This window comes from Physeter macrocephalus, chromosome 19 (genome assembly GCF_002837175.3).
Source record: "Physeter macrocephalus isolate SW-GA chromosome 19, ASM283717v5, whole genome shotgun sequence".
NCBI lineage: Eukaryota > Metazoa > Chordata > Mammalia > Artiodactyla > Physeteridae > Physeter > Physeter macrocephalus.
The window spans coordinates 45,290,501-45,316,271 of record NC_041232.1 but is presented as its reverse complement, the minus strand read 5'-3'; the positions used below and the strand labels follow the sequence as shown (position 1 = coordinate 45,316,271).

Here is a 25,771-nt window from a genome sequence, read left to right as displayed (position 1 = left end):
GTCCCAGATAAATATGGGAACAATTGGAAACTTTATTACCTTTCCTTATAGAGAAGTATACATCATACAACGTAGACTAAATGAAATGGAAAAGACCTTGGGAAAGACATGGCACCAATATTTAAATTGTCTAGGAGTGGTGATAATTTATTCTTCTTAAAGATCTCCAAGGCAGAAAACTTGGCACTGTCTTTCCATGGTCTATACGGAGATTCACCACTTCATGGTAGAATTCCTTCTTAAGTTTAATAGAAATCTTTGAAATTTGTGCTATTACAAATACATTTCTGGGTTTAATATATCTGTGCATAAAACTTCCTTTCTGTAGTTAGGTTAATTTACTCAGGGCAGTTTCTCCAAATTTAATTGGCAAGTAGGCATTTAAAGCCTCATTGAAAATAGACAAATGCATAAATAAAGAGTACACCAATTTACCTTTCCACCACCAAGAGATGAAAAAGCCCATTTCATCATATCCTTGACATCCAAACTGCTCTTGATGTTTAAAAAAAATGCTTTGTGTAGGAGTAATCCACCAAGTTACTAGCATTTAGCAGGAATGGGTGTTTTCATCTTCGTTTCTTCAGATGGTTTGGAGAGTACAAAACCGCTAATATTGTTACCAAGGAGCAGTGGAGGGCCGAAGAAGGGCAATGTACTTTGTAATTCTGCATCATTTGCATTATGTGATCCTCCATGTCTTTCTATTTACTTAACGAACCTTTGTTTATCTATTATTATGTTCTAGACTCTGTTTAAGACTCTGGAAGCAAAAATGATGAATACTCATTGTCGTTCTCAAGGAGGTTACAGTTATAACTGAGCTGCTTATCTAAATAGCATACAGCAGCAGTTAAAAGGAGTTTGTATACCAGCATATTATAAACAATTCTAGGGAGAAGTCCACTAAATTATCTCTGTTGTTGATGTTACTTCTAAATCATATTTCAACAAATATTTATTAGTACTTGTCATATGCAAGGCACTAACATGGGAGATGCAATATGAACCTGAAAATATGTGAGAAATTAAGTGTGCCTAAAGGCAGACAAATCTCCATGGGTCTCCAGTGTTTCTGCACATCTTGTGAGCAGAGGCATTGATAGCTTTTGTTCCTGAGCATCCTTTCAAGGATGTACGTATAGCGAACGGTCTTAGAAGGCAGAGGTAATGTCTCCCTTTGGAGCAGAGGGCAGTTATTGTAATGTCCAGTAATAAAAATAACATCTCCTTCTGAAGAAAAGGTAGGTCAGGTTTGCCTGTTAAAGATTTGGTTCTCAGGGTGTCTTAACTATAACACAAACTCACTGTGCATGCAGCATCCACCTGGGATTCTGAGTCACGCCATGGGACTTGGGGGACAAGGAAAACTGATGTGAACATATGAAGTTCATGCGGCCTGATGAGCTAAGAGTAATAAATCCTTTGTCTCTGATCTGGGAGTCTCCTGTCTTCTGCCAGGATCCGTGAAACTGTGGCAGGATAAATTGTTAGTTCGAGAGTCAGTAAAATCTTGATAGTGCCAATCAAGAAGTTTACTATTTAATAAGGAGTTTAAGAAAAGCACACATATAACCATGGTATGTTACAATTGTGGTCATAGTTACCCGAAATACTATAGAGAAGGACAAAATTGGTTCTGACCAAGAGATAGTTTCATGTAGGAAGTTAAGGGAAGGAAAAGGAAAAGACTCAAAAAATTATCATTCTCTTCCTATTTCTCTGACTGTTCTTTCTCAGTATCTTTTGCTGGGTCTGCCTCTGTTGTAGGAACCCCTCAAGATTCTGTCATTGTCCCACTTCTCTTTGCATCTATGTCCTTTGGGAAATTTTATCCATTCACATGACTGCAGCTGCCAAATATGCATCTTTGTCCTTAATTTCTTTCCCAACTCCAGCTCCCTGTTTCCAATTGTCTACGTCACATCTGGATATTTTACAGGTGACCCAAATTTAACATGTCCAGAATTGAACCTATTCTCTCATCTTCTGACATATTCACTGTCTCTTCCTTCCTGCAACTGTTAAAGGAATCATCATTTCCAGGGCCTCACGCAAGAAATCCACAAGGAATTCTCATTGCTAGGCAGGCATGCCGTCAGAACAAAGTCAGTTTAATAGAATCAGCCTGAGGTAAACTATGCCACTAGAGTCTGTTAAGTATTGATACTGTCAATAAAGACTCATTTTGACCTGGGAGTTGTCCTGTCTTTTCAAAGTGACTTTATCTCCAATCTGATCCATAATGGATTGACTTGATAGTTCCATGTTATTCTTATTTCAAAGTTCTTGTTGGCTGCTCATCCTTGTCCTTGTGCACAATGTCCTACCCATACTGGGTTCTACACAGACTTGCTTGGTGTCCAAGGGATTCATGATCATTTGGGGAGAGTTGTTTTACCCCATGAAGTGAATTAGTAAACAGGTTCTGAGGATATTACCTCCTTAATAAATATCCTATATCTGTTCCCTTATTTTCATGTCTAGAATACACTGTCCTGTTTCAACCCTTGATCAACCATCACCAGTGTCTTCTACTGTCTCCTATGTGTCTTCTGTTTCTTTCTTTGAATCCATCTTGTATACACTTTCCAAAACATTCTTTTCAAAAATTCAAAGCTGGTTAACAAATTCGGTGCTTAAGACCTCCCAGTAGCTCCCATAACTAACACCATAGGTCACCTACCACAGGTCCTTTATGATAAAGTTCAAGTTCCTTCACAGGACAGACAAATGTCTCCATGATCTGAATCCTATCTAACTCTCCAGCTTCATCTCAGCCACTCCTTCCTTCAAATCTCAAGATACAGCAAAATCACACTGATTATAGTTCTTCCCATGCAATATGCTGCTTCCCGCCTCCATGCTATTACTGACTCGGCTCCTTTTCTCTAGGGTTCACTTCCTAGTCTCTCCCTCTGTCCTGTCTTGACTTGGCTAATTTGTTCCGTTGCATGCTTCCCTAGTCGGTCATCTCCTCGAAGAAGTCTATGATTTTCTCATCCAATTCCTTGCCATGTAAGAGACTCCCTTCATAGTCTCAAAATATCACTACACATCTCTAACCCCTACCACACTGGATTGTAATTACCTTTATTTCCTGTGTTTCTGGCTCTCTCACTAGATTAAGACACTTGAGAACAAGAACTATCTTTGCATCCCTATTGGCTTGTGCCTGGCATATAAGTATTCAATAAATATTTATTGTATGAGTGGGTGGATAGATAGATAGGTGAAGAGTGGGAGATGAGCTATGAACATTTATGTAGCAATTTAATCAAAGTACATTTAAAATTTTAATGAATGGAAAAATGGACAGACTATAGTATGGTGCTCTTTTGAAAGGGTATGAGATACCATAATAAACGTATCATCAATAGAATAGATTTGGCTGCCGTTCCCAATTATTATGAATATTTTCTTTTTCTCCTGCTAAACTCCTGATAAGTTAGACATGTAATAGATAAACCGGAACATAGTCAATATTTTCAAACTGACATATTTAACCTTTTTAAAATGGTAAATACAAAGCATTTATAATACTAGCATATATAAAGAGCAAAGTTAATATTAACATTGCATATGTTTGTCTTTCTTCTCTATCTTCTTCTCTTCCTCTTCTTCTTTTTAGTGAATTCATTTCCATTTATATCAATTCCAAAGTGTGACAAATGACTTGAATCCTTGGAAAAGACTGTGACTTTCAGGTGTTCAGGTATGACTCTGAAGCACGTGGTAAGGTAGAAAAAAGAAACTCCAGAGAATAGATGATGTAGAATGATAAAATATTTGAAAATAGCAGGTAAGACTTTAACTTGTTGTTGCAAACCAAGTAGTGGGGAAAAAAGGTATTTTAATCATCTGAGATACAAAAATAATGCAAGATGAATACATTTCAAAATATAATTTCAATGAGAGTTTGAGAAGAAAAGCAGAGATTTTTTTACAAGTACAGGGTCAGAACCTCTGAGGAGACCTACAGAGTCTGCATAATCATTCTAATGAGACCATCTTCCACTACATTAGCTTAAATAGTATAGAACCAAGTGGAACTCAACGGTCTTCCCCCTCATGAATCCCTAGTGTTTATTCAAATGTAGTGTGATTTCAAGGGTAGATCAACTTAAGCTAGATATGTTTATCCCTCTATAGATTTAATGGTGAGGATTAAAAGAAATTAAAGGCATTTATTTATCTATAATAATAAAGTCAAGAAATGGAAAAAATTATAAGCTCAGAAAATACAAATGAAGGTCTTGAACAGAAGCATGAAAAGCATTATCTTCATAATTATATACATAATATTTGCCTACTAGTTCTTATTTTGACATTTGATGGACTTTTACTGAACTTCAGTATTTTGTCTGGTAATTTTCTTGTTAAATTTGACCTCCCTAAATATCTTCAAAATTTTTTCTTATTCTTCTAGCTATAGGTGTTCTTACTAAATTTAGGAAGAATGTTGTATCCAGGGTCTTGCACCTACTATTAAATATTCTGGCCCACTCATAGAATCACATGTAGTAATTGCTAACTACACTCTATTTTTGTTACTTCTTAGTACTTGTTCAAATACTTTTAAAAGCTTTTGCCTTTAAAAATTCTAAAAGAAAAAATGTTTTAAAAGGAAAAGATAATGTGGAATCTTCAGTATCCAAGCTGTGGAAGTGAAAATTCTTACATTTTGGGAAAGTAAATTGGCAATATGTATCAAAAGCCTTAAAAAATAAGGGTACACTTTCTAATACAACAATTCTCCCTTATAGGAATTTATATTAAGGAGGAAAATCATGAATACGCCCGAAGATTTACCTATAAGGATAGTCATGAGGATGTTATTAATAATATAAAAATTATAAACAATTAAAATGCCAAATCATAAAGAGTTGGATAAATTATCCAACTCTCTAAGCATGTTTCTTATGTGGAATACTATACAGTTGTTAATTTTAAAAATCACATTTTGGAATACCTATCAACATGGTAAAATGAGTGAGAAAGGCAGACTACAAAATTATAGGTTGATCCAAATTAAACAGATACACACACATACATATATACTATAAGTAGAAGAATATGCACCAAATATGAAGAGTGATAAATTGTTAGCAGGGTGATGGGCTTATAGGTTGTATTTTTTCTTTTGGGGGATTTTCTATATTTTAAAAATTTTATAAAATAGACATTTAAACACCATTTTGGAGAATTTTAAATTTGTTTCTGAGGTGAGGGAAAGGCATAAATTCTTCAAGAAGTGCGTTTGGGAATGAGTAGAAAATCTACTAGAGAAGTTAAGCATGATCTCAAGCAATTCTATGTAAATGAAGGTGACACTCCAGCCTTCATAAACCAGGAACCTGAGTATGAGAGCAGTCAGGGAAGAAAGATGCATCCAGTTTGGACCATCCACCCAGGGTGGTCGGGTGTCCAGGATAGGTGTCCAGCATAACCCCACTTTCCCTGTCTTTCTCTTTTCACTGGTTACTTCAAAAGAGGGGTGGAAACATATTTGATGGACTTTCTTTAGAGGATTTGTCAGCAGGGAGCTAAAATCTCATTATCTTTCAAGGGAGAGGCTTAAAAATGGAACTGCCTCTGACACTAAAACTCCTTTGAAGCTTCAAATCATCAGAACACCAACAACAAAGTTGTATACATCCTGTGAAGATTTTTGGCACTAAGAAATATTTACTAATAATTATTATTTGGGCACTAATAAAAATAAAATGAAAGGTTTTCTACCTGTGCTTTGTCGCATTAAATACATTTATTAAGAAAATATAAATTATATCATGAACCATACACTTTTCTAGGTGGAAAGAATCTTAGCTTATCTACTTCTTAAGTGATATAGCCAATTAAGCTATCTATTTCTTTAACTAATATGTTAAATGTATGATTCAAAACAATTTATTAATATATGAAAAATAAATAATTAGTGATTAGTTAGTAATTGTGATTTATTTTAGTAAAGTACTTCTTGAAACTGAAGAATTGGATAGCTAAACTATGAATCACTTAACTACTCCTCTGGAAAGCCTTTCACATAATTTATAAAAGCACACGGGAGTCAGGACCACTACTCATCACCAGCAGCTTCTCAGACTGACGTCTTGTGCTTGTTTGGGAGGAAAAACACATCTACAAAGAGCTTGCTTCTTCATAAGCCCAAACCTATAACCTATAAAGTTACACACATGCACACACACGTACAATGATGATTTTGGTAAATTCAGTAATTAAATTATCATTTGCTTTTTATATTTCTGATTATTTTTGAATTTTAGAAGCTCCTACAACTTCAGCCATAATGTTCCCTGCTTTGCTAAATTATAGACAATGCACAAAAAGAATTATTATTTAAAATGGTGGTTTTAACACTGTAGCTTGTGTCATGGACTGTGATATAAAATTAGTGGATCATGACTGATGTTGAAAAAATTAAACAGTAAAGAATAGATTAAAAGATCAGGATTCGGTACACATTAGAAGTGCACAAAAAAGTATTATTTTGGAAAACTTTTGTTTTGATAATACATGTATGTGTATTCTGGGTTGCAACGCAATACCTATTTTTAAATGGGGATATGTTGTATATGGTTTCAAAAAGCAAACATGCCCACAAAATCCAATTTGCAACTTGGAATATTTTTCCTTAATATGGATATTTTCCCTTAATATTCCTATATTGACACTGTAATATACGTATTATTCAATGATCTACTTAAGAAAGGCACATCCTATATCAAAAGCAGGAAAGGAAGAGATGACAAAGTAAAATTCTGAATATGTTTTAAAATCCTTCCTGAAAGTACCCATATGGGATATGCTTCTTTATGGTATTTCGTTTACCCATTTATACATTCTCTTGATAGATAGATAAATAGATAGATAGATGAAAGAGAGATAGATGGATAGATAGGTTGATCAATTTACCTATATAGAGAACTTACTGTGTGACAAGTGCTGGGGATGCCAATGTAATAAAGCAAGGCTTTCTGACAGTAAAGTCCTGGCAAAGGAGACCACAAATAAGCTAACAAACAATAAACTAACAATATGCTAACAGTTTTAATGTGTTGTAACTGATGGTCTAGAGGTACATTTCTAGTTCAGTGACAAAATTGCAGAACCCGATTTTAATAAATAAAATTTAAATTTTCAGATGAATGAAAAGAATTGGGGGCCAATCTAATAGTAACCATTGTTGTATGGAATTAGAACCTTGACAATTTCTAGACCTGATGAACATTTAATCGTTTAAAATCCAGAGATGCAGTGTCCTGCTAAATAATACAGAGTGCGAGGATGACTCAGCCTATTGATTATTCAATTCAACATTAAATGAGCACTTTCCATGTGCCAGGCATGGTAACCAGAGCTGGAGAAACAAAGGTGAATAAAATACACTTTCAGTGGCCATGGTTAATTGTGGTCTAGTAGGGAAGGCCAACATAAAAACAGATAATAAATCAAAGAGCAACTCGCACAATTAAAAGGGTTGGGGGTATTGCCAGGTACGATGGTGACACAGGGAAAGGAGTGGTCAGCGCTTTGCAGGAGACAGGATTTCACGGAAGAGAAAGGAAGAAAGGCATTCCAAGCCAAGAGGACCACCTCTTGAAAGGGAAAAGAGCTCAGAGACCTAGAAAACCACCAGGGCTGTGAACTTTGATATCACACTTGACCACTAGCATATTATGTGACCCAGGACATTCCGATACGAGGAAAACCAACATGTAATGTTATTATCTTGCAAAGCTGATAATGCAGAGAATTAATGAGATATGTATGTATAAACAGGAGTTTCACAGTTAGGAAGTCATGAAATGTCCCTCATAGGAGTACTATAGTATCATATGCCTGATTCACTCCCGGGCTTATCAGCATCATTAGATCAGCATATGAAGAGTCATCATGGCCACTGCCTGGATCTGCTGGGTAGCAGGGCTGGCTTACTGTGAAATTAGTGTAGAATAACCCCATAGACTCTAGATTTAGGGACTCAGGTCCCACAGCTGGGAGCACGCACCTGGGTTTCCTGTTTGAGGAATGATGCTCTCTACTCTTTGCCAGATGCAACTGTTCTTCCAAAATCAAATCATTTCCTCACAGCTCCATTTGCCTCTTCATTTCTTTTTAAAATTTTGCCCTTCAAAACCAATACTTCTTTTAATCATGTTATTATTATTAACAGCAAATGCTTCCATAGCCCTTCCTATGTGTCAGGCCCTATTCTAAATGCTTAACATATATTAAAGGATTACATTTTCATATCAACCCTATGAGATGAGAACTATTATTGTTATCTTAGTCTATCTAGGCTACTATAACAGAATATCATAGACTAGGGGGCTTATAAACAACAGAAATTTATTTTTCACAGTGCTGGAGGCTGGGAAGTCCAAGATTAAGGCACTGGTAGATTCTGAGCCTGGTGAGGGCCTGTTTTCTTGTTCAAGACCTAATCACCTCCCAAAGGCACCACCTGGGGATTAGGTTTCAACATACGAATTTGGGGGGAGCACAAACATTCAGTCTATAGCGATTATCCCCATTTTTCAGAGGAGGAAAGAGCAAGTTGCCCAAGATCCTGAATAGGAGCAGAGTCACTAATGAAACCCATGCCATCTGGCGCTGGAGTCAATATTTTTAATCACCATAAAATGCTGCCTCCCACAAACGTCAATTTAAAAAGGTATTTGGCAGGAACCAGGGAACAGCACATTGAATTCTGCTCTACAGAAAATTTTTCTTGGATGTTTCTTTTTCATAAACTGCAAAATCTCCTAAGTTTTGCCCCTGTACCCAGTTGTTATGCTTTTATGCACGTGGTTTGCATTGGCCTAACAATCTTAAGAAACACGCCTCCTCATATCATGTTTGGAAGTGTAGGTCAGCCAGACTGAAAGATTACCCTTCTCAGGTGATTTATTTTCCCTACAGTTTAACCAAAACTCTCTCTGTCTTACAAATAAGATCTTTCTGAAAGAGTTCTGCCACAACAGGGGACTTACATAAGAATTTGTAGCTCATTAAAATTTCTTCCCTCTAATACTCAAGAATGAAATGAAAACTTTTCTGCAAGGCCAGCATTAAGAGCAAATGTAATGTAAGTTCTTTATTGATTAAAAAAAAGCTGATTGCATTAATCTTTTTACTTTTTATCTTGTCTTTCGGTCACAAGTCACCAATCCTTTCATGGGAAGGAACTACTTCTATTTCCTGAAGCTTTTAAAGAGAATATAATAGTCGCAGAAAGTTATTTTTTAAAATCAATCTACCATGTAAGGTTTTAGGATCTACAAACGGGTTGAAGGACCCCTGACCCTATCCATTCTTAAATGTTTCTTATATCATTTTTGAACTCAGCTTTATTTCCAGAAATGATTAAATATTTAGATAGAAAAATAATTAGCTGGCACTGATCTCCTTTAAGTTTTTAAAAATTCTTCTTTCTGTGGGCAAAACTTAGAACTTTATGGACCTGTGATTCTGAGTAAAACAGACACTAAAATCTTTCCCACTTTTTTTTCAAGACTTTTCCAAAAACTTAACATCAGTGACAGAAAGGTCAAAACTTTCAGCAGAAGACTTTTGTGAAAATTATCGCCAATATTTCAAAGTGAGAGGACAGGGAAAGTGGGAGTAGAAGAATCTCCGTGTTTTTCTTTAATTGCTATGGAGAAGTTTATTCATTGGCACAGAACTAAGCCAGCCCACTGAAAGGCAGCGGATGTTTTCAAGTCCCCTTGGGCGGGCGAAGCAGGTGCTGTTTTGTCTTACATGCACTGAACACTGAATACGTATTGAAAAATATAAAGAACTGATATGTAACCCTTTCACCTGGCCATCATTCACCTCTGCCGGTGTAAAATAATGCTAAAAAAAAAGATTAGCACATAAAAGTCAGGATGTGCCTGAAGAAGCAGGAATCTTACAGCCACCTTTACATTCTGAGCTCTGTTTGCAGTGAGCAGGCCATACTCAATATTGGGGAAAACAGAGTGTTTGTCACGGAAAGCAGACTGTGGGTTTGTATCTCGGCAAGGCTATCTACAAGCGTGTAATCTTGCCAAACTATCTAATGTCCTGGTACGCGTATCTAGAAAACGGGAATTATTCCAACCTTTAAGCTTGGGAGAGAAATGAGTGAGAAAAGCATGTGAAAACAGCTGGTCCCAGTCGTCTCCCAGTAACCCTTGGCGTGTCCACGGCTGTTGTTACCCTCATCCTCTGCGGTCTCCAGCAGCTTGTCCATACAATGAAGGTACTAAGCCGACAGTCACCTTCCCCTGCGTGGGTACTGATCATTCATTACCTTTCTGCTTCTCGGTGCTTCGGCCTTTTTCATCCTGCCTAGCAGCCGAAGTCTAGACTGCTGGGGGTAACTTCCAGCTGCGTTTCTAGAGAATTGTAGGATTGGCGGGGGCTGGGGTCGGGGTGCGGAGGACACGGCAGGGGATGCTCCCCGCCTGCCTTTCCCAGCTTCGTTTGTCTGTGGCACTCTCAAGAGGTGGGCACCAAACAGGTCTTTTTTGTGTCCTGTAGTAGCAACTCCAGTGCTAACAGGGTCGGGGTAGACGGTAGAGTGCCCGACATGAAGACTGAGAAAGATTCCTGAGCTCGCTGCGTCCTTCCAGGGCGCCCTTCGGGCAGGCCCTGGGCAGCGAAGGAGTGCGGGCGCGCGGTGGCGCCCGGGCGAGGGTGCAGGGCCCCCGAACGGTCGGATGGGGGAGCGAGAGCTAAAGCTTGCGGAGCGCGCCGAGCCGACTGAGCCGCTGCCAGACCCGAGAGCCGAAGCCGAACGGAGCCAGCAGGGCGACAGCGGGAGGAGGCCGAGAGGGAGGCGGGGCGGGGCGGGGCGGGTGGTGCCGGGGAGGGTGGTGCCGGGGAGGCGGGGGCGGAGGCGGGGACGGAGGCGGGGGCGGTGTCTCCCCGAGCTGCGCAGGCGTCGCTCGCACCTTGTTGATTAGTCAGTGCTGGGAACGCTGCTATGGCGTTTCTCAGACCCGCGGCTCCTCCTCACACGCTCCAGGCGGAGGAAAGGAGGGGTAAAAGAAGGAGGAGGCGAGCGGGCGGCCGCCGCAGCTGCAGACCCGGGGCCAGAGGAGGAGGCGGAGCGGGAGCCGCCGCATACACCCCGGCCGCCGCCGCCCGCCGCCGCCGGGTTGCTGCGAGTCCTCTCCGGGCTTGAGGGCACGCGGGGCGCCCCGGCCATGTCCCGCAGCGGCAGCTGAGCCGGCCGCGGGCCCCCTCCCTCCCCGCCGCCGCAGCCGCCGCGCCCCCGGGGTGCCCGCGGCAAGAGTGCCCGGCGCCTTCCGCGCGCCCCAGACCGCAAGTGCGAGCAGCGGCGGCCGCCGAGGCGCGGGTAGTGCAGGCGGCGGCGGCGGGAGCGCGGGGCCGGAGGAGGCGGGGAAGATGGACCCGGCGCCCTCGCTGGGCTGCAGCCTCAAGGATGTGAAGTGGAGCTCGGTGGCCGTTCCGCTGGACCTGCTGGTCAGCACTTACCGACTGCCCCAGATCGCGCGGCTGGACAGCGGTGAGTCCCTGCCCGCGGACCGCAGCCTCGGCGCGTCTCTGCACGCGTGTGCCCGGGAGGGTGGGACCCTGTGGGGAGTGGGCTGCCCGCCCCCCAGCGTTGGACTTTGCTCGAGCGGCTGCCGCAGCCCTGGCGCGTCGCTTTCAACTCCCCCCAGCAGCAGCTAGAGGTGTGAAAATCAGAGCCCTAGTAGTATAATTTAAAAGGACGCAAAAAAAAAAAAAAAAATCAACATAAGGGAAGCCTCTGCAGATAGTAATCTTGCAGGCGAGCTGTCCCTCTTCACCCGCCTGTAAGAATTACTCAACCTGGGAAACCCTGTATGAGTTATCTTAGGCAACTTTCTTACACAATAATTGTGCGTTGGGTGGCACCTTTATTTTGGATAGTCTCCTCTCCCTCCGCCACAAGAAGGAACAGATTTTAGGGGAAAGGCCCCTGGGTGACCAATGAAAGAGATCACATTTCTCGGAGACGTTTTATTACAGCTTGTCTGTTTTGTTTAACTGAAGAGAAGGTAATTTAGGGCTGTGTGTAGAAAATGTTTTTAGCAGAGGTGATGGTATGCTTAAGGTTAATTATTAGCTTAGCGCCTTTCTAGTCTGGAAAAAAATTGAAAATACACCAAAACCTGTATTGACTTGGAACGTGAGCTAGGAACTAAGAAATGCTTGTGTTTCCTGAAATTGACAACCAGAAACCAACCAAACGTCTCCCAGCTGTTTGTTCTGCAGGTTGACATCTGAAAACAAGTAGATGGATGTGCATACTGTCAAGCAAATAGATACTTTTCAGTTTTCGAGTTCTGACATGTAAGGTGGCAGTTTAGGTGTGTTTTGTCCTTTGTGTTTTGGCAATAACTTAGTTGATTTTGGCTTCGTGCGATTTCAGACTGTTTGCAGAAACAGGCTTGCTTCTGCTGTGGGGCTGCCAGAAGCACCTGGGCGCAGGCTGGCGGGCAAGCAGGTAGAGCTGTGGTCACACAGGCCAAGTCAGAACAGCACTGAGCAGAAAGATGTCATTTCAAGTCACAAGAACTTGGTTTACTCCTTTTCTGGAGTACAGGAGTGAGTAACATGAGACGTATAAACGTCCAAAGGCATTTTTGTTCCCGTTCTTTTCTGTGGGGTTAGATCAGACATTTGAAGTACTGACGTGAAAAATAAAGGCAGGAAAGTTCATGAACGCTGGAAAACAGTCTTGGGTGGGCTTTGGAATAAACTAAGAGTTTTAAAAGTAGTAATGCAGTGCACGTGAGTTCAGGGAGGGTCAGGTGGTGTGTTGAGGCATTTTTGCTTAGAGTGGGCGTGCTTTAAATATGCGTCTATAGATCTGAATCAGAGTGTGTGTGTGTGTGTGTGTTTATGTGTGCTGACAGTCATTTACTCTTACACCGTGCAAAAGTGTGCATATTGGAAGGTTATGTGAGTCCTCACCTTTTCCTACCGTCTCTCATCTCTGCACACTCCCCCAAAACTTAACTAGCTAGGTAGTGAACATTGGTGTGTGTGGTGTAAAAGTCACCCAAAAGTTTCATTAAACTGAAAGTTTAAAGAGGCTGAATACCAGTTGCAGACATGTTAGCTTTATTATCCACTTTCCTCTCTCCGCCATTCATAAAAAGGGTCTGAATCAGCAGTGTACTCATCCCACACTTCTTTTTAAAATTAGGACGTGGGTAGCAAGTCTTAACAGCGTGTCCTTTCAAGCTGTGGATTTTGATCACTACGTGTAATTCCAATTCTTTATTGTACGTTTTCTCTTATTCCTGCTTGAGAATCACAGTGGCATACACAAATTTGAAATAATAGCCAAATACTGCTTTATACCTTGCTTCTTTCACTTAATCCCATCGTATTTAATTTTTTTTTTTTAAGCTGCATGATGTTCCATGGGATGATGGCTGTATATCTAGTCCCAATGCAGTGGACATCAAGCGACTTCATTTTTTACTATTATTAAGTTGTGATGTAATGAATACTCTTGTACATAAATCTGTTTGTTTGGGTTAGTATGTATTCCTTCCCTGCTGAGTAAGCATGTAGATCCGTTTTAAGTCCTTGATACACATTGTCAAATTGCTTTAGAGGTTGTACTCACTTATACACAAATGAGAATTGTGGGAGTACCAGTGTCCCCATAGCCTTAAAATAATAAGTATTTTACAAACAACCAAAAAAAAAAAAAAACTCTGCTAATTTGAAGGGGGAAGTGTTAGATTACCAATTAAATTTGGATAGACTTTAAAAGAACTGATGATAGATTCCATGCTTATGTTTTAAAATGTTTCACAGCAGTGCTTAGAACATGTTAAGGATATGCCACCATGCTGTATGTGAAATTTGTGCAGTCGTCATCCTGTGTATGTCCTTTTGCCGGTTTTAGTACTGCAGGTACATTTTATACACGCACACCCTATACTTATACATGAAAGGTAGTCATTTTCCAAATCACTTGTTTTCAAAGAGGTTAAAGAAATTGAAAAACATGACAGTAGTTGACATTATGTCCAGAGAAAACTGTTGGCTATTTTAAGCAGTCATTAAAACCATTAAACATCTGATTTCATAACTGTTGATTATTGAAGGCCTACTATGTGCTGGTACATTTCTAAGTGCTTGATGTATTTTGTCTCATCCTTAGCACCCCATTTTAAGGACTTGGCGAGCCTTGAGATTTAGAGAAATTGAGCGACATACCTAGTAAATGGTGGACTGTGATTTTCAGCTGACTTTCCGATTCTAAAAACACCTTTTATCTCAAACTGTACTACCTCCTTCTACTAAATGGGAGTAGATTTAGAGTAGGTCTAACGTCTGCTCTCAATAGCCCCACTGTCTCTCTGAGAGCTTGAGGACAGGAAAGTCAATATTTTTAAAACAGTGTAGACATCGAATTAAGCGCCGGCCTCATCCATCATTATCTAGACGATTTCCTGCTTCCTAAAGGAGTGGCTGAGAAGAGGTAAGAGGCAGAGGAGAAGAGAGTACAGAATCTGAGAAAGAAAGAAAAAAGCGGAGTCTGAGGGCTTAGGGTATGTAGATGTGTCTGTTGACATTACTCCTTAGGACATTTGCCATGTTTAACATACTAACTACACAATAAGTAAGAGCTTTCCAGTTCTTTGCCTCATACATGTCACTAATGAAATGCCAGTCAGACACATTCAGTATTCCATCCCCAGTGGCGAAATGTGTCATCGTGTAAGATAAATACAAAATTAGTGAGCCTTTATGGTATGGTCTCATGAGTCTTTCTGGAGACTAAAAGAAAGGTACTCTAGCGGTTCTCCTTAGGAGTGAGATACATCTCTTCAGCCAGTGTCTAATCCCCGTCAGCAATGCAGTTAAGATCAGATATCTAACTTCATCATCGATTTTAGAAACTTGGCTGCAGAACCAGGTTCAACAAATGTGTTTATGACTAAGAAGAGGGTTGAGAGAATGCTAATCCGCACCCCATCATCAACCCATCCTCGCTCAAAGCTAGGTAGGTGGGGAAATTGTTCTTTCTCTGTCTCTTCAATATTTTGTCTTGGAAGGGTTCTGAAGGGTTGTTCTACAGCAGTGTTCTTACAACTTTTTTTTGCTCTTGTAGTGCCTAAAAATTCTGTAAAACCCTGTACCCTAAGCACGTTTTTAAGTTCATTGCTAAAACTTTTCATCCTAAGTTTAAATAGTTGCAAAGGATGCCATTTTTCAGCATACTGTAAATGTTGACTTTTTAAATTGTTACATCATTTTAAAAACTCTGTAGTGGGATCTGTATTTAATTCCCAGTATCATTCATTTTTAAAAATGCAGGAGTAAGTTCTTAACAGTAAAATTCTTACATCTTTCCTTTTTCTCCTTAAATTCATATTTCCATTTCCCTTCCCCTACAGAATTCTATCCCAATGTAATATAATTTTTTTGTTTGTTCGTTTGTTTTGGTAGAAGGAAGGATTTGTTACTTGCAGTAAATAAAGAGAACACCGGAGATCTTTCCCAAAGCAGTGTCTCCCAGTGTAATATAGTTTTATGCATGAAAGTGTCTTAGTGATCACTCTGTCTTATGTAACAAAAAAGAATATAAATTGAAATGTAGTATTTTGTATTTCTTTTGGCCATAAGGCTCTTTTTATTTAAATATTTCAGGTTGTTTAAAACAAACAAGTGGAAATTACCTGTCTTAGAGAAGGAGTTGCCCAAGTGCTGGAGACTTGATCCTCAACAGGCATCAGCATTTTTATTTGTTCCTTTGTTAGTACCCTGAGCCCTGTGTTCTTTACATCCTGGGGTAATGAAGATTAGAAAGATCTGGTGAAGGTGATGTAGATGCATTGCTTTTGTAAAGTGGGAGAAGGACCTTTGCGAAGGGGAGGTGATGGAGGACAGCTTCCCTTGGTCAGGAGATGGATGTCCCTCCATCCCAGTCTTGGTTTCAGGCAGATCAGTTTTCAGACAAGAGAATATTTGGAAGTTGGGGATTTAGAAATTGACTCACTTATAGCTGTGATGGTGAACCCCTTGGGAAGTGTTGGCTTTGCTTCAGACACATATCCCAGTTCAAAGAATGCTGGTCTAGAGCAGCGAAAGGTGAGCTTATGGTCCTGTCTGCTGAAAGAAGGAGGAAGACCAAGGCTGCGTGAACTGCCAGGGAGAGAGAAATAAAGATGGTGGGTGTTGGAGGCAGCTGCGTATAAATTAGCAGCAATCTGTCCCTCCTAGCTTTGCGGAGGAATCAGAGTTGACTCTAAGCCCCAGGTGTGTTGGGACTGTGGGGAGCTTTGGTATTTGCTTTCTGCTGAACTGCTTCTCTAACTTTACCATGTAAGTGCCTGGAGAGCTGATGGTGCAGAAACAAGGTGGACACTCAGATGGCAGTGAGGGTCCACGTGGCTGTTTGCAAATGTCAAAGGTGTTTATAGATTCAAGTTTTATCTTTGAAATTAATGTAAATTCCCAAAATCTGCTCCATGACTGGTGTTACTTTAATATATATTAAAATTTTTTTCTAAAGTAACTTAATCTCTTTTTCCGGGAAGATGTGCTATGCTTATCTTTGGTTTCATTTCCCCTGGCATTCTAAATTGTAAGAGGATACATATGCCCCAAGTGAGACAGTTGCTGAAAGGATCCTGGATTTGGAGCCTAGAAACCTCCGTTCAGTTACATGCATTGCCATTTCTTAGCCATGTGATCTTGGGCAGTCTCTTAATCCCTTTGATTGGTATTAAAGTTTTCTCATGCAGAAAAAAATAATGTACGTTATACTTGCCCATGAATCTCATAGTTATTCATTAATCTGTTTATTCAATAAGATAATATTTATTAAGGCCCTACTAAGTGTCAAACCCTGTTATAGGTATTGGGACAGTAGCACGGAACAAATCAGACAAAAACCTCTGTCCTCATGCAGCCTACAATCTTATGTATTTACTTACTATGATAGTTAAATGCAATAATATATGTGAAAACATGTGTATTTTATTATTATTTTTAGTTAATTTATTGTTTTTTGGCCTCACCACGTGGCTTGCAGGATCTTAGTTCCCCCACCAGGGATCCAACCTGTGCCCCCTGTGGTGGAAGCTTGGAGTCTTAACCACTGGACTGCCAGGGAATTCCCAATACATATGTATTTTAAAACAATGTATATGTAAGATTGACGTAGTGCAGGCTCAGAGCAGTTGATGGGGAGGCTTCAGAAGCCTCCCCTTCTGTTGCCTATCATTTAGGTAACAGAAGTCCAGTGAATAATAAATAGATTTTGCTATCCTTACAGATAAAGAAGCTGAGGGAAACGTTCTGTGTGACTTCAGTCCATTTCCTTCTGAGTATTCCAGGTTATTGACTTAGTAATACACAGGTTATAAAAAGGTGGTGTAAGGTCTTTATCAGAGAGAAGGTCTTGTAAACTAACTCAACCAAGATTGGGTTTGGGAGAGACAGGAAGTTAGTTTTAACTTTAGGTTTTAACTTAATCCAGAACCACATGTGAGCCTGACCTAGTGATGCTGAGACACTGGAATCTTTTTTTTAGTACATACTCATCAATGCTTTTATCAGACTGATGATGATTTTCAGAGCACCTATAGTTGGAGAGCTGTTAGCAGGAAAGAAGTGTCTAGTATGATGTTTATACACAAGGTGGGTTATGAAGAAAGTCTCTTGAATATTCTTTTATATACCATATACTTTTACTTTCCTCTCGTTGTCATGTATTCTAGTTGGCCATGCCTAAAAATTATGAAAAAAGAATAGGAGAGGACCTTGTGGAGGACAGTGGACGGAGGTAAACATTTAGACCCACAAGACGAGATTTGGACATGGCTCCTTGAATGCTCTTGCTTTTCAAGTAAGATGGCTGTTTTGAAAGTCTTACATGAGTATCCACATGACCAGTAAAAAAACTCTTAAGATGCTCGGTTCATCTGTAAAAGGAAAACTGGTTTGACCATTGTGATCAACTGCATCATAGTTTAAAGAGAGAGTATTTTAGTCTCTACCTCATTTGGCTGCCTTGTTGAAATAGCAAGTTCTAGTAGACCAGCTTGTAAACTCGTTTATTTTTGTTTGAGATTCTTGAGGTATCTGTCTTTTCACTTACTAAGCTGCAGTTCTAGGAAGACTCATAAACTCCCTCTCGTCTTCAGCAGAGCTATCAATTTTAAGAAGACCAGCTATTATATGCAACTTGAAAAATAACTTTTTTTTTTTTTTTTTTTTTTTTTTTGTGGTATGCGGGCCTCCCTCTGCTGCGGCCTCTCCCGTTGCGGAGCACAGGCTCCGGACGCGCAGGCTCAGCGGCCATGGCTCACGGGCCCAGCCGCTCCGCGGCACGTGGGATCCTCCCAGACCGGGGCGCGAACCCGGTTCCCCTGCATCGGCAGGCGGACGCGCAACCACTGCGCCACCAGGGAAGCCCTGAAAAATAACTTTTATTGCTGGTTTATGTATTATTTTGTCATACTTGACAAAATATACCTGCTAAAATATTTTTTAAATCTCATGGGATTAACTCCTCTTTTAGATGACATTTCCACATGAAGATTCTCCCCCCACATCTCAGCCTCCACCCCTGTTCCCAGTTTCACAAGATTGTTTACTCGAATTTCAGGTTAAAGGTATTTAGGGTAATTTTTACTGTTTCCCAGCTTCTAAGCACAATGCCTGGTACATAGGAGGCATTCAGTAAGAATGTAATAAATTAATAAGCAAATCTCAGTGTTAACATTTTTAAGGTCCAAAATATCAGTATTACTAAAGCTGTCTATGACCTCTGCTAGTCTGACATAGAATTTCACGCTTGTTCCACTTGAGATAAGGTGGTAGGTCCTAAAATTAGCAGTAGGAAAAATAGAGACTTGTAGAGCATCATGATGAAATAATGATTCTTAGGGTCATTAGTTATCAATATTGTAAATAAGTTATTTCTAGAAATTACAACTCATTTTTTCAAATTTTTTTTGCTTTCTTACTAGTTCTTTCATTCTGAAATTAAGACGCCTTCTTTATATATTACATGGAGTTATGTCATTGAATTTTTAATCTTATATCACCTAGAATACCATAAATCTTTGGAACTAGTCAACTCTTAAAACAATAAAGAAAAACCCGATTGGATAGTGAGCTAGCCATTTAACTGTCCATTGTCTCATCTTCTCAGGGCACCAGGGATTTTTACTTCTAAGCAAAACAAGCCACTTGGTTAAGTAGTGTTACAAAACTACAACTGCTAATTTGATACAGTTGTCATCTTCCTAGAATAGCCCCAAGATTGACTTGAAACCATAGTGTCTTAATCCCAGACAGTGAGTTTCCTTTTCTGCCATTGCATGAGTATTACATAGTGGTAAAATAAAAAGGAAAAACCAATATTCCTGAGCCCTTTTCTAGTTCTGGGGATTAATTACTTTATATATACTTATAGGCAAGTCATTTTAATTGATTCTGCTACTTCTTAAACCTACTTTGAAGTATTTAAATACCACTTGGGCTTTGATGACTTGAATGGTTGTTTAATAAATATCAAGTTATTGAATTCAAAATGCAATGTGAAGTCTTATAGTTATGAAGCTAGTTGTTATTCAGGCTAATATTTAACATGTACAGTAAGTTACTACGATTAGCCCTGGTTATAGCTTAGAGAGGAATGTAATTGTGAGCAGTGCTTATGTTTGTATCCTTGTGAAGATTTAAAATAGGTTGTGTTCTGTTGTTTTTTTCCACTCAGTAGAGAAAAATTTCCTTGGTCAGATTTTTTTTTTTCAAGGTGACAGTTTTCTCAATACCAGACTTTAAGATGTTAGAAATGAAAATTTGCTCTTGATAATTAGTTCACATTGAACTAATTATTTTCCTCCTAGCAGGGAACCAGATTCAAATATCCAAAAGTAACTGGAAAAGGGTAAATATTTACTTTTCTATTTTTAAACATATCTGTTACCTTGTAGGTAATTAGGAAGCGCTGGTTATAAGAGATTTTTGTCATCCATTCAAAAAAACGTTAATGAAATGCCAGAGGAAGCTCACTTGAATAACTCCAGGCCATCCATCAATGCAGACGCTATACTCCGTGATTGATATTCACTTTGAATTGCCACTCTCTTCCTTTAGCAGCAATGGGCAAGTAGGGAATGGCTGGAATCAAGGACATAACATCTATTCCATTGTCATTCCTGGTCCCCAGTAGCTTGTGCTATGAAATCTTCAATTTGTTTCAGGTTAACATTTAATGTAATGCAGGATCCATTTTTACCTTGGACCACCGACCCGCAAAATCAGTCAAGCACCAGACCCAAGTTAAAAACAATTCAATTAGTTATGCCTAAAGAGAGCGAGAGCTCTAGAAGGTTCAGATTACTTATTTAAAAATAATAAAGAACATAAAGCTTCATTAAGATATTCTGCTGTTATTTTTTCCTGTTTATTTTGGTCCAGTCTTTGGTCTGTTAAGAGGAAGGGAGCCACTGAGAGTAGACAGGATCAAGAGAAAAATTTTCACAAGCTCAGCATGGCCAGGTACATCAGTTTAGGTTAATTTCAACTGTGTGTAACAGGGACCAAAAAAAAAAAAGTGGCGATTTCTTTTTCATGTAACAAAAGTCTAAAGGAACACGGTCCAGGATGATAGGGCAGATCCACAGAGTCAAGGACCCAGGCTCCTCATGTCTTTCTGCTCTGTCATCCTCAGAGGTAGTTTTGACTTTATGGTTCTCAGTGGCTGCTAGAGCTCCAGCAATCGTGTCTGCATCCCAGACAGGAGGAAGGGAAAAAGGGTGTGTTTTACTGCACCGCACTTACATCTCATTGGTCAGGACTTACACACTCCTATATGGGCAGGAAGGCAAAGAACTGGAGTCTTAACTGGGCACAGTGCCCAGGGTTTTTTACTGCAGGAGAGGGGAGCAATGAATATTGGGAGCCGCCTAGCAGCTTTTGCCATTCAGATTTTTGCTTTGATGCCTTTTCTTTACCTTTTTTCTCCTATTCAAAACTTGCTAAAATAGTCATGCCTTGTAAATAACTAGTAAGAACCTCCTGTATAGCACAGGGAACTCTACTCAATACTCTGTAATGGCTTATATGGGAATAGAATCTTAAAAAGAGTGGATATATGTATATGTATAACTGATGACTTTGCTGTACAGCCGAAACTAACACAACATTGTAAATCAACTGTACTCCAATAAAAATTAATTTTAAAATAAATAAATAAAGGTACTGTGCATCTTAAGAAAAAAATAAAAGTCATGCTTTGGGCCCTAATTCCTTGACATCTCCTTGTTCAGGTTCTTCCTTAGCTAAGAGAGTAGGAACTTCTTGCCCCAACTTACTTTTCTCTCTTCATCCTTGAGCTAAAACCTTAAAGCGGTTCTATTTAAGAGGCCCCTTATTAGAGGTGGAAGTACTTTATCAGTAAGCCATGAAAAGTTGTGTACTCTAAGAAATTGTTGTTAGAAGGCACTCTCACATTCTTTTTTGGTTTGTCTACTTCTCAGGTTTTGCCCCTGACCTGATATATACAATGGGGATAGTTGTCCAATTTTTTTTTTTTTTTTTTGGCTGCATTGGGTGTTTGTTTCTGCGCATGGGCTTTCTCTAGTTGCAGCGAGCGGGGGCTACTCTTCGTTGCGGTGCGCGGGCTTCTCATTGCGGTGGCTTCCCTTGTTGCGGAGCATGGGCTCTAGGCGTGCGGGCTTCAGTAGTTGTGGCTCGCAGGCTTCAGTAGCTGTGGTTTGCGGGCTCTAGAGCACAGGCTCAGTAGGTATGGCGCACGGGCTTAGTTGCTCCGCGGCATGTGGGATCTTCCCGGACCAGGGCTCAAATCCGTGTCCCCTGCGTTGGCAGGCGGATTCTTAACCACTGCACTACCAGGGAAGAAGTGTCCAATTTTTTAAAGGTGCTTTTTTCCCTGCTCTATTTCTTTTGCCAGAGAGGCTTGGCGGGTTTTTTTTTTTAACATACCATTTCCCCCCGCCCAGGATATCATTGTTATAGAGAATTTGGAAAATGTAGACAGAAAATGACAGAAATGAATATCAGTGTTAATTCCAGAGGTTATATAATTTGTTATGTAACTTTTTTTTTTTTTTTTTTTTTTTTTTTTTTTTTTTTACCTTGGGCCGCGTTGGGTCTTCGTTGCTATGCGCAGGCTTTCTCTAGTTGCGGCAGGTGGGGGCTACTTTGCGTTGCGGTGCCGACTCGCGGGCTCTAGAGCGCAGGCTCAGTAGTTGTAGCGCACGGGCTTAGTTGCTCTGCGGCATGTGGGATCTTCCCGGACCAGGGCTCGAACCCGTGTCCCCTGCATTGGCAGGCCGATTCTTAACCACTGCGCCACCAGGAAGGTCCTGTAACCGTTCTTGACATTTTCCTATTATGCAGGCATGCCATGTAAATGGAGAATATATATAAAAGTGAGACCAAGCTATATGTAAAACTTTTAAAATTTTGCATTATATCATGAGCATTTTCTTTCATTATTAATATTCTTTGAAAATAAAATTGTCATGACTGAATGTGATTCTTCTGTTACCAATTAACCATTATTTATTTGACTATTTTCCACTTGTTAGACATTTAGTTGTTTTGAGTGTTATGTTTTTGAGGCTATCTTTATACTTAAATTTGTCAGTTTTATACATCATTTCATTATTTGGGATTCCTGGAAGTGGGATTAAAAAAAATTTATTTTTTTTAGATTGTTGATGTGTATTGCTAAATTGTATCCGGGAAAGTTTGTACCATTAACAATGAATGAGTAATATCATTGTGCATCATTGAATATCATAGGTGTTTTTCAGTCTTTGCTAATTTAGATAATTTTAAAATTGGTACTTTTTCTAATTTGTATTGCTTTGATGACTAGTAGAATAAATTCAATAATTTTATCATATTTGTGAATTTTATGAGTTCTTTGTTTAGTTTTTTGGTAGAGTTTTTTTTAAAGCTTCTGTAATAAAAATGAAATCCTAGTGTCCTTTATTCTTGGTTTTTCTGCAGGATGTTTATAAATAATCTCTAGGTTTCAGGTGGGCTTAATCACTTTATAAACTTCTGTTCTATTTTTTCCAGTTAATGTTCATAAATAGGTATTACCTCTGTCTCTGAAATTGAATAAGTGTGGTTAATTTACTTTTCTTCATCGAGTTGGATTTTGGATTTAAATGTTATGTTCAGTGTTGCATTGTGGCCAGTCAATAATCTCATGAAAATCTTGATAAAACCATGCTGTGTGTTCGTAACTATAATTATACATACAGAATTTGAATTCACGTCATGGAGAGTTCCCACTGGTACGTCATTGTTGACAAATTCCTGTGCATTGCATAAAACTAAGCTGACAAACTAGGTTCATCACTATTCGGTTTTAAAGACTAAGAATGAATAGACAAGTTTATAAAAATATTTCGTTATTTTTACATGTAATCTATAATGAACCCTGAAGTGCTGCATTTAGGGCAGTTAGAGTTTTCTATTCCATTTCCTATTCTCTCTCGTAAGCATTGGGTTTTGGCAAATTGAGAGCCTGTTGAAGCTTAGAATCTGAGTGCTGATGTGAGAGAATAAATTCTAGAGATTCACGGATAACTTCAAGACCAGGAGAGAAGCAAACGTGATAGTTTGAATGTCGTTTCATTTCCTCTGTTGAATATCTGTGCAAATGTCGACTTTGATGTAGTAATGTTTAAGAAGAAGGGAACCGGAGATAAGAGAAGGAAAGCCTGGTTTAATTCTTTCTACGTATAGACAGTGATTGATGGGGGAATAAAATACATATCCCACTGCCAGCTTGGCACCTGAGGACTCTATAAATAGTTGTCTTTATCAGAGGCTTGAGGTGACAGTTGCTGAAAGCACAGTACCAGATGACTTTAAGAGAATCTTTCAGTGCCAAAGAAGAAGCCTCAAATTAACTTCACAGGGGATCAGGTAGCTTGTGAATTGTACTTGCCCCTCCCCCCAGTCTTCTGTCTTTTTTCTTGACTGTTGGGAAGATATCAATCTGAGCAGGTTGTATACAGTTGAATACAGTAGCTATCTGAGGAGTTTCGTGCTAATGGACACTAGAGGGGGAGGGAAGAGGAGAAATATATGAACTAAGTTATAAATATCATGTATAGTCTATTTAGTTTTTTAAATTGTCACAATGAAACAAAACTTCATTTCTCCCAATTATAAACATCAGGTATTCACAATTAAAAATTTGAATGCATGGAAATACTTTAAAACTAAAGATAATCTGAGGTCCCACCATCCTAAGATAAGTTGGTGACTGTCCTCTCTTGCATCCTCTATTCTCTTTCTCTCTTACACTCTTATAATTTTACAGAAACGAGGCATTTTATCTTCCACTTTTGTTTTTTGTTTTTTGACTTTCTCCCTTCACATCAACCCCCATTCCTCCAATCCAACCCTGCCTACCCACACAATCCACTTTAATAATCCAGGAGTATCTTTCATATTTCCTCTATACTCATACAATTCTGCATTGACGTTAGATATACAGTCCTCCCTCAGTATCTGCAGGGGATTGTTTCCAAAACCCCCACAGATACCAGAATCTGTGGCTGCTCAAGTCCACATAGTAAACTGGCCATAGTACAGTGGCCCTCTGTATCCCTGGGTTCTGCATCCATGGATCCAACCAACCTTGATTCGAAGACAATACTGAAACAAAATTCTGTCATTGCTTTTTAAAAACAGGATTATATTATACATACTTGTGTATTATACATCTTGGCTTCTTGTTTATGTCACTCATGGGAATCTTTCTAAATCATCTGGTGTAAAACAAATTCATTCTTTGTTAACAGCTGCATAATAGTCCATGGTACGGGTATACTCATTCTTCTGTTTATTTGTGTTCAACTTGTTTCTAGTTATTGGTCTCTGTTAATTATACCTCACTAAACCTCCATGTACATAATGTTGTTAATTTGTTCATTATTTCTATAAAAGTCTGTGGTTTCTCTCACATATCTTTTACTTCTCCCCCAGACATCTTTAATGGCATTGTCTTCCTGATTCTCAATCTCACATGCAAGGACCAAAATGAAATCTTTTTAGAAAAAATTATTTAGGGAAAGTGGGTCTTCTATCCCAGTATCAGAACCCAATTCACAGAAGTGGAACTGATTTAACAGCGGTTGCCCAAATGCTGTCCAAAAAGTCGGTAACAATTATCGTTTCCATCACTGATGTATGAGAATACCATTTCTCCAAATCTCTGACAACCATTAGATGTTATAAAGTTTAAAAGAAATATTTGCCAGCCTAATGAACATAAAATGAGATAGAACTGCTATGTTACTTTGCATTTGCCTGACCATGAGTGATTTTTGTGCCCTTTTAATATGTCTGTTTATCATGTAGACTCGCCCTTCTGCAAATTGACATTTTTTGCTGCTTTTTCTGTTGTCATTTTATTCTTGCCAATTTCTAGGTGCTGTTTATATATAATAGAGATTTTTTCTTATTTACATTTACCTTATCTGTTGACTTTGTTTATATTATATGTATCCATTCAAGAGTTTAAAATTTTTACTTAAACAAGTGTCTTTTTTTAGAAATTTCATGTAATGTCTGAAACATTTATATTAACATAGTCCCACACAAATAACCCACTGAAAGTTTAGTGTTAGTGGTTTTCTTTGTTTGTTTATACTGCAGGTTCTTATTAGTCATCAATTTTATACACATCAGTGTACACATGTCAATCCCAATCGCCCAATTCAGCACACCA

General features: G+C 39.2%; 1 protein-coding gene across 2 annotated transcripts in view; it reads left to right on the top strand.

Annotated features, from left to right (window-relative positions):
• The first annotated feature begins 11,411 nt into the window (after positions 1-11,411).
• GAREM1 (GRB2 associated regulator of MAPK1 subtype 1) overlaps positions 11,412-25,771 on the top strand; it is a 222,426-nt gene continuing 208,066 nt past the window's right edge. For both annotated transcript variants that reach the window (XM_024120500.3, XM_024120499.3), the window contains exon 1: positions 11,412-11,542. In XM_024120500.3, the coding sequence (XP_023976268.1) occupies positions 11,422-11,542 (121 nt within the window). In that variant the 5' untranslated portion in view covers positions 11,412-11,421. The remainder of the gene's footprint in view (positions 11,543-25,771) is intronic.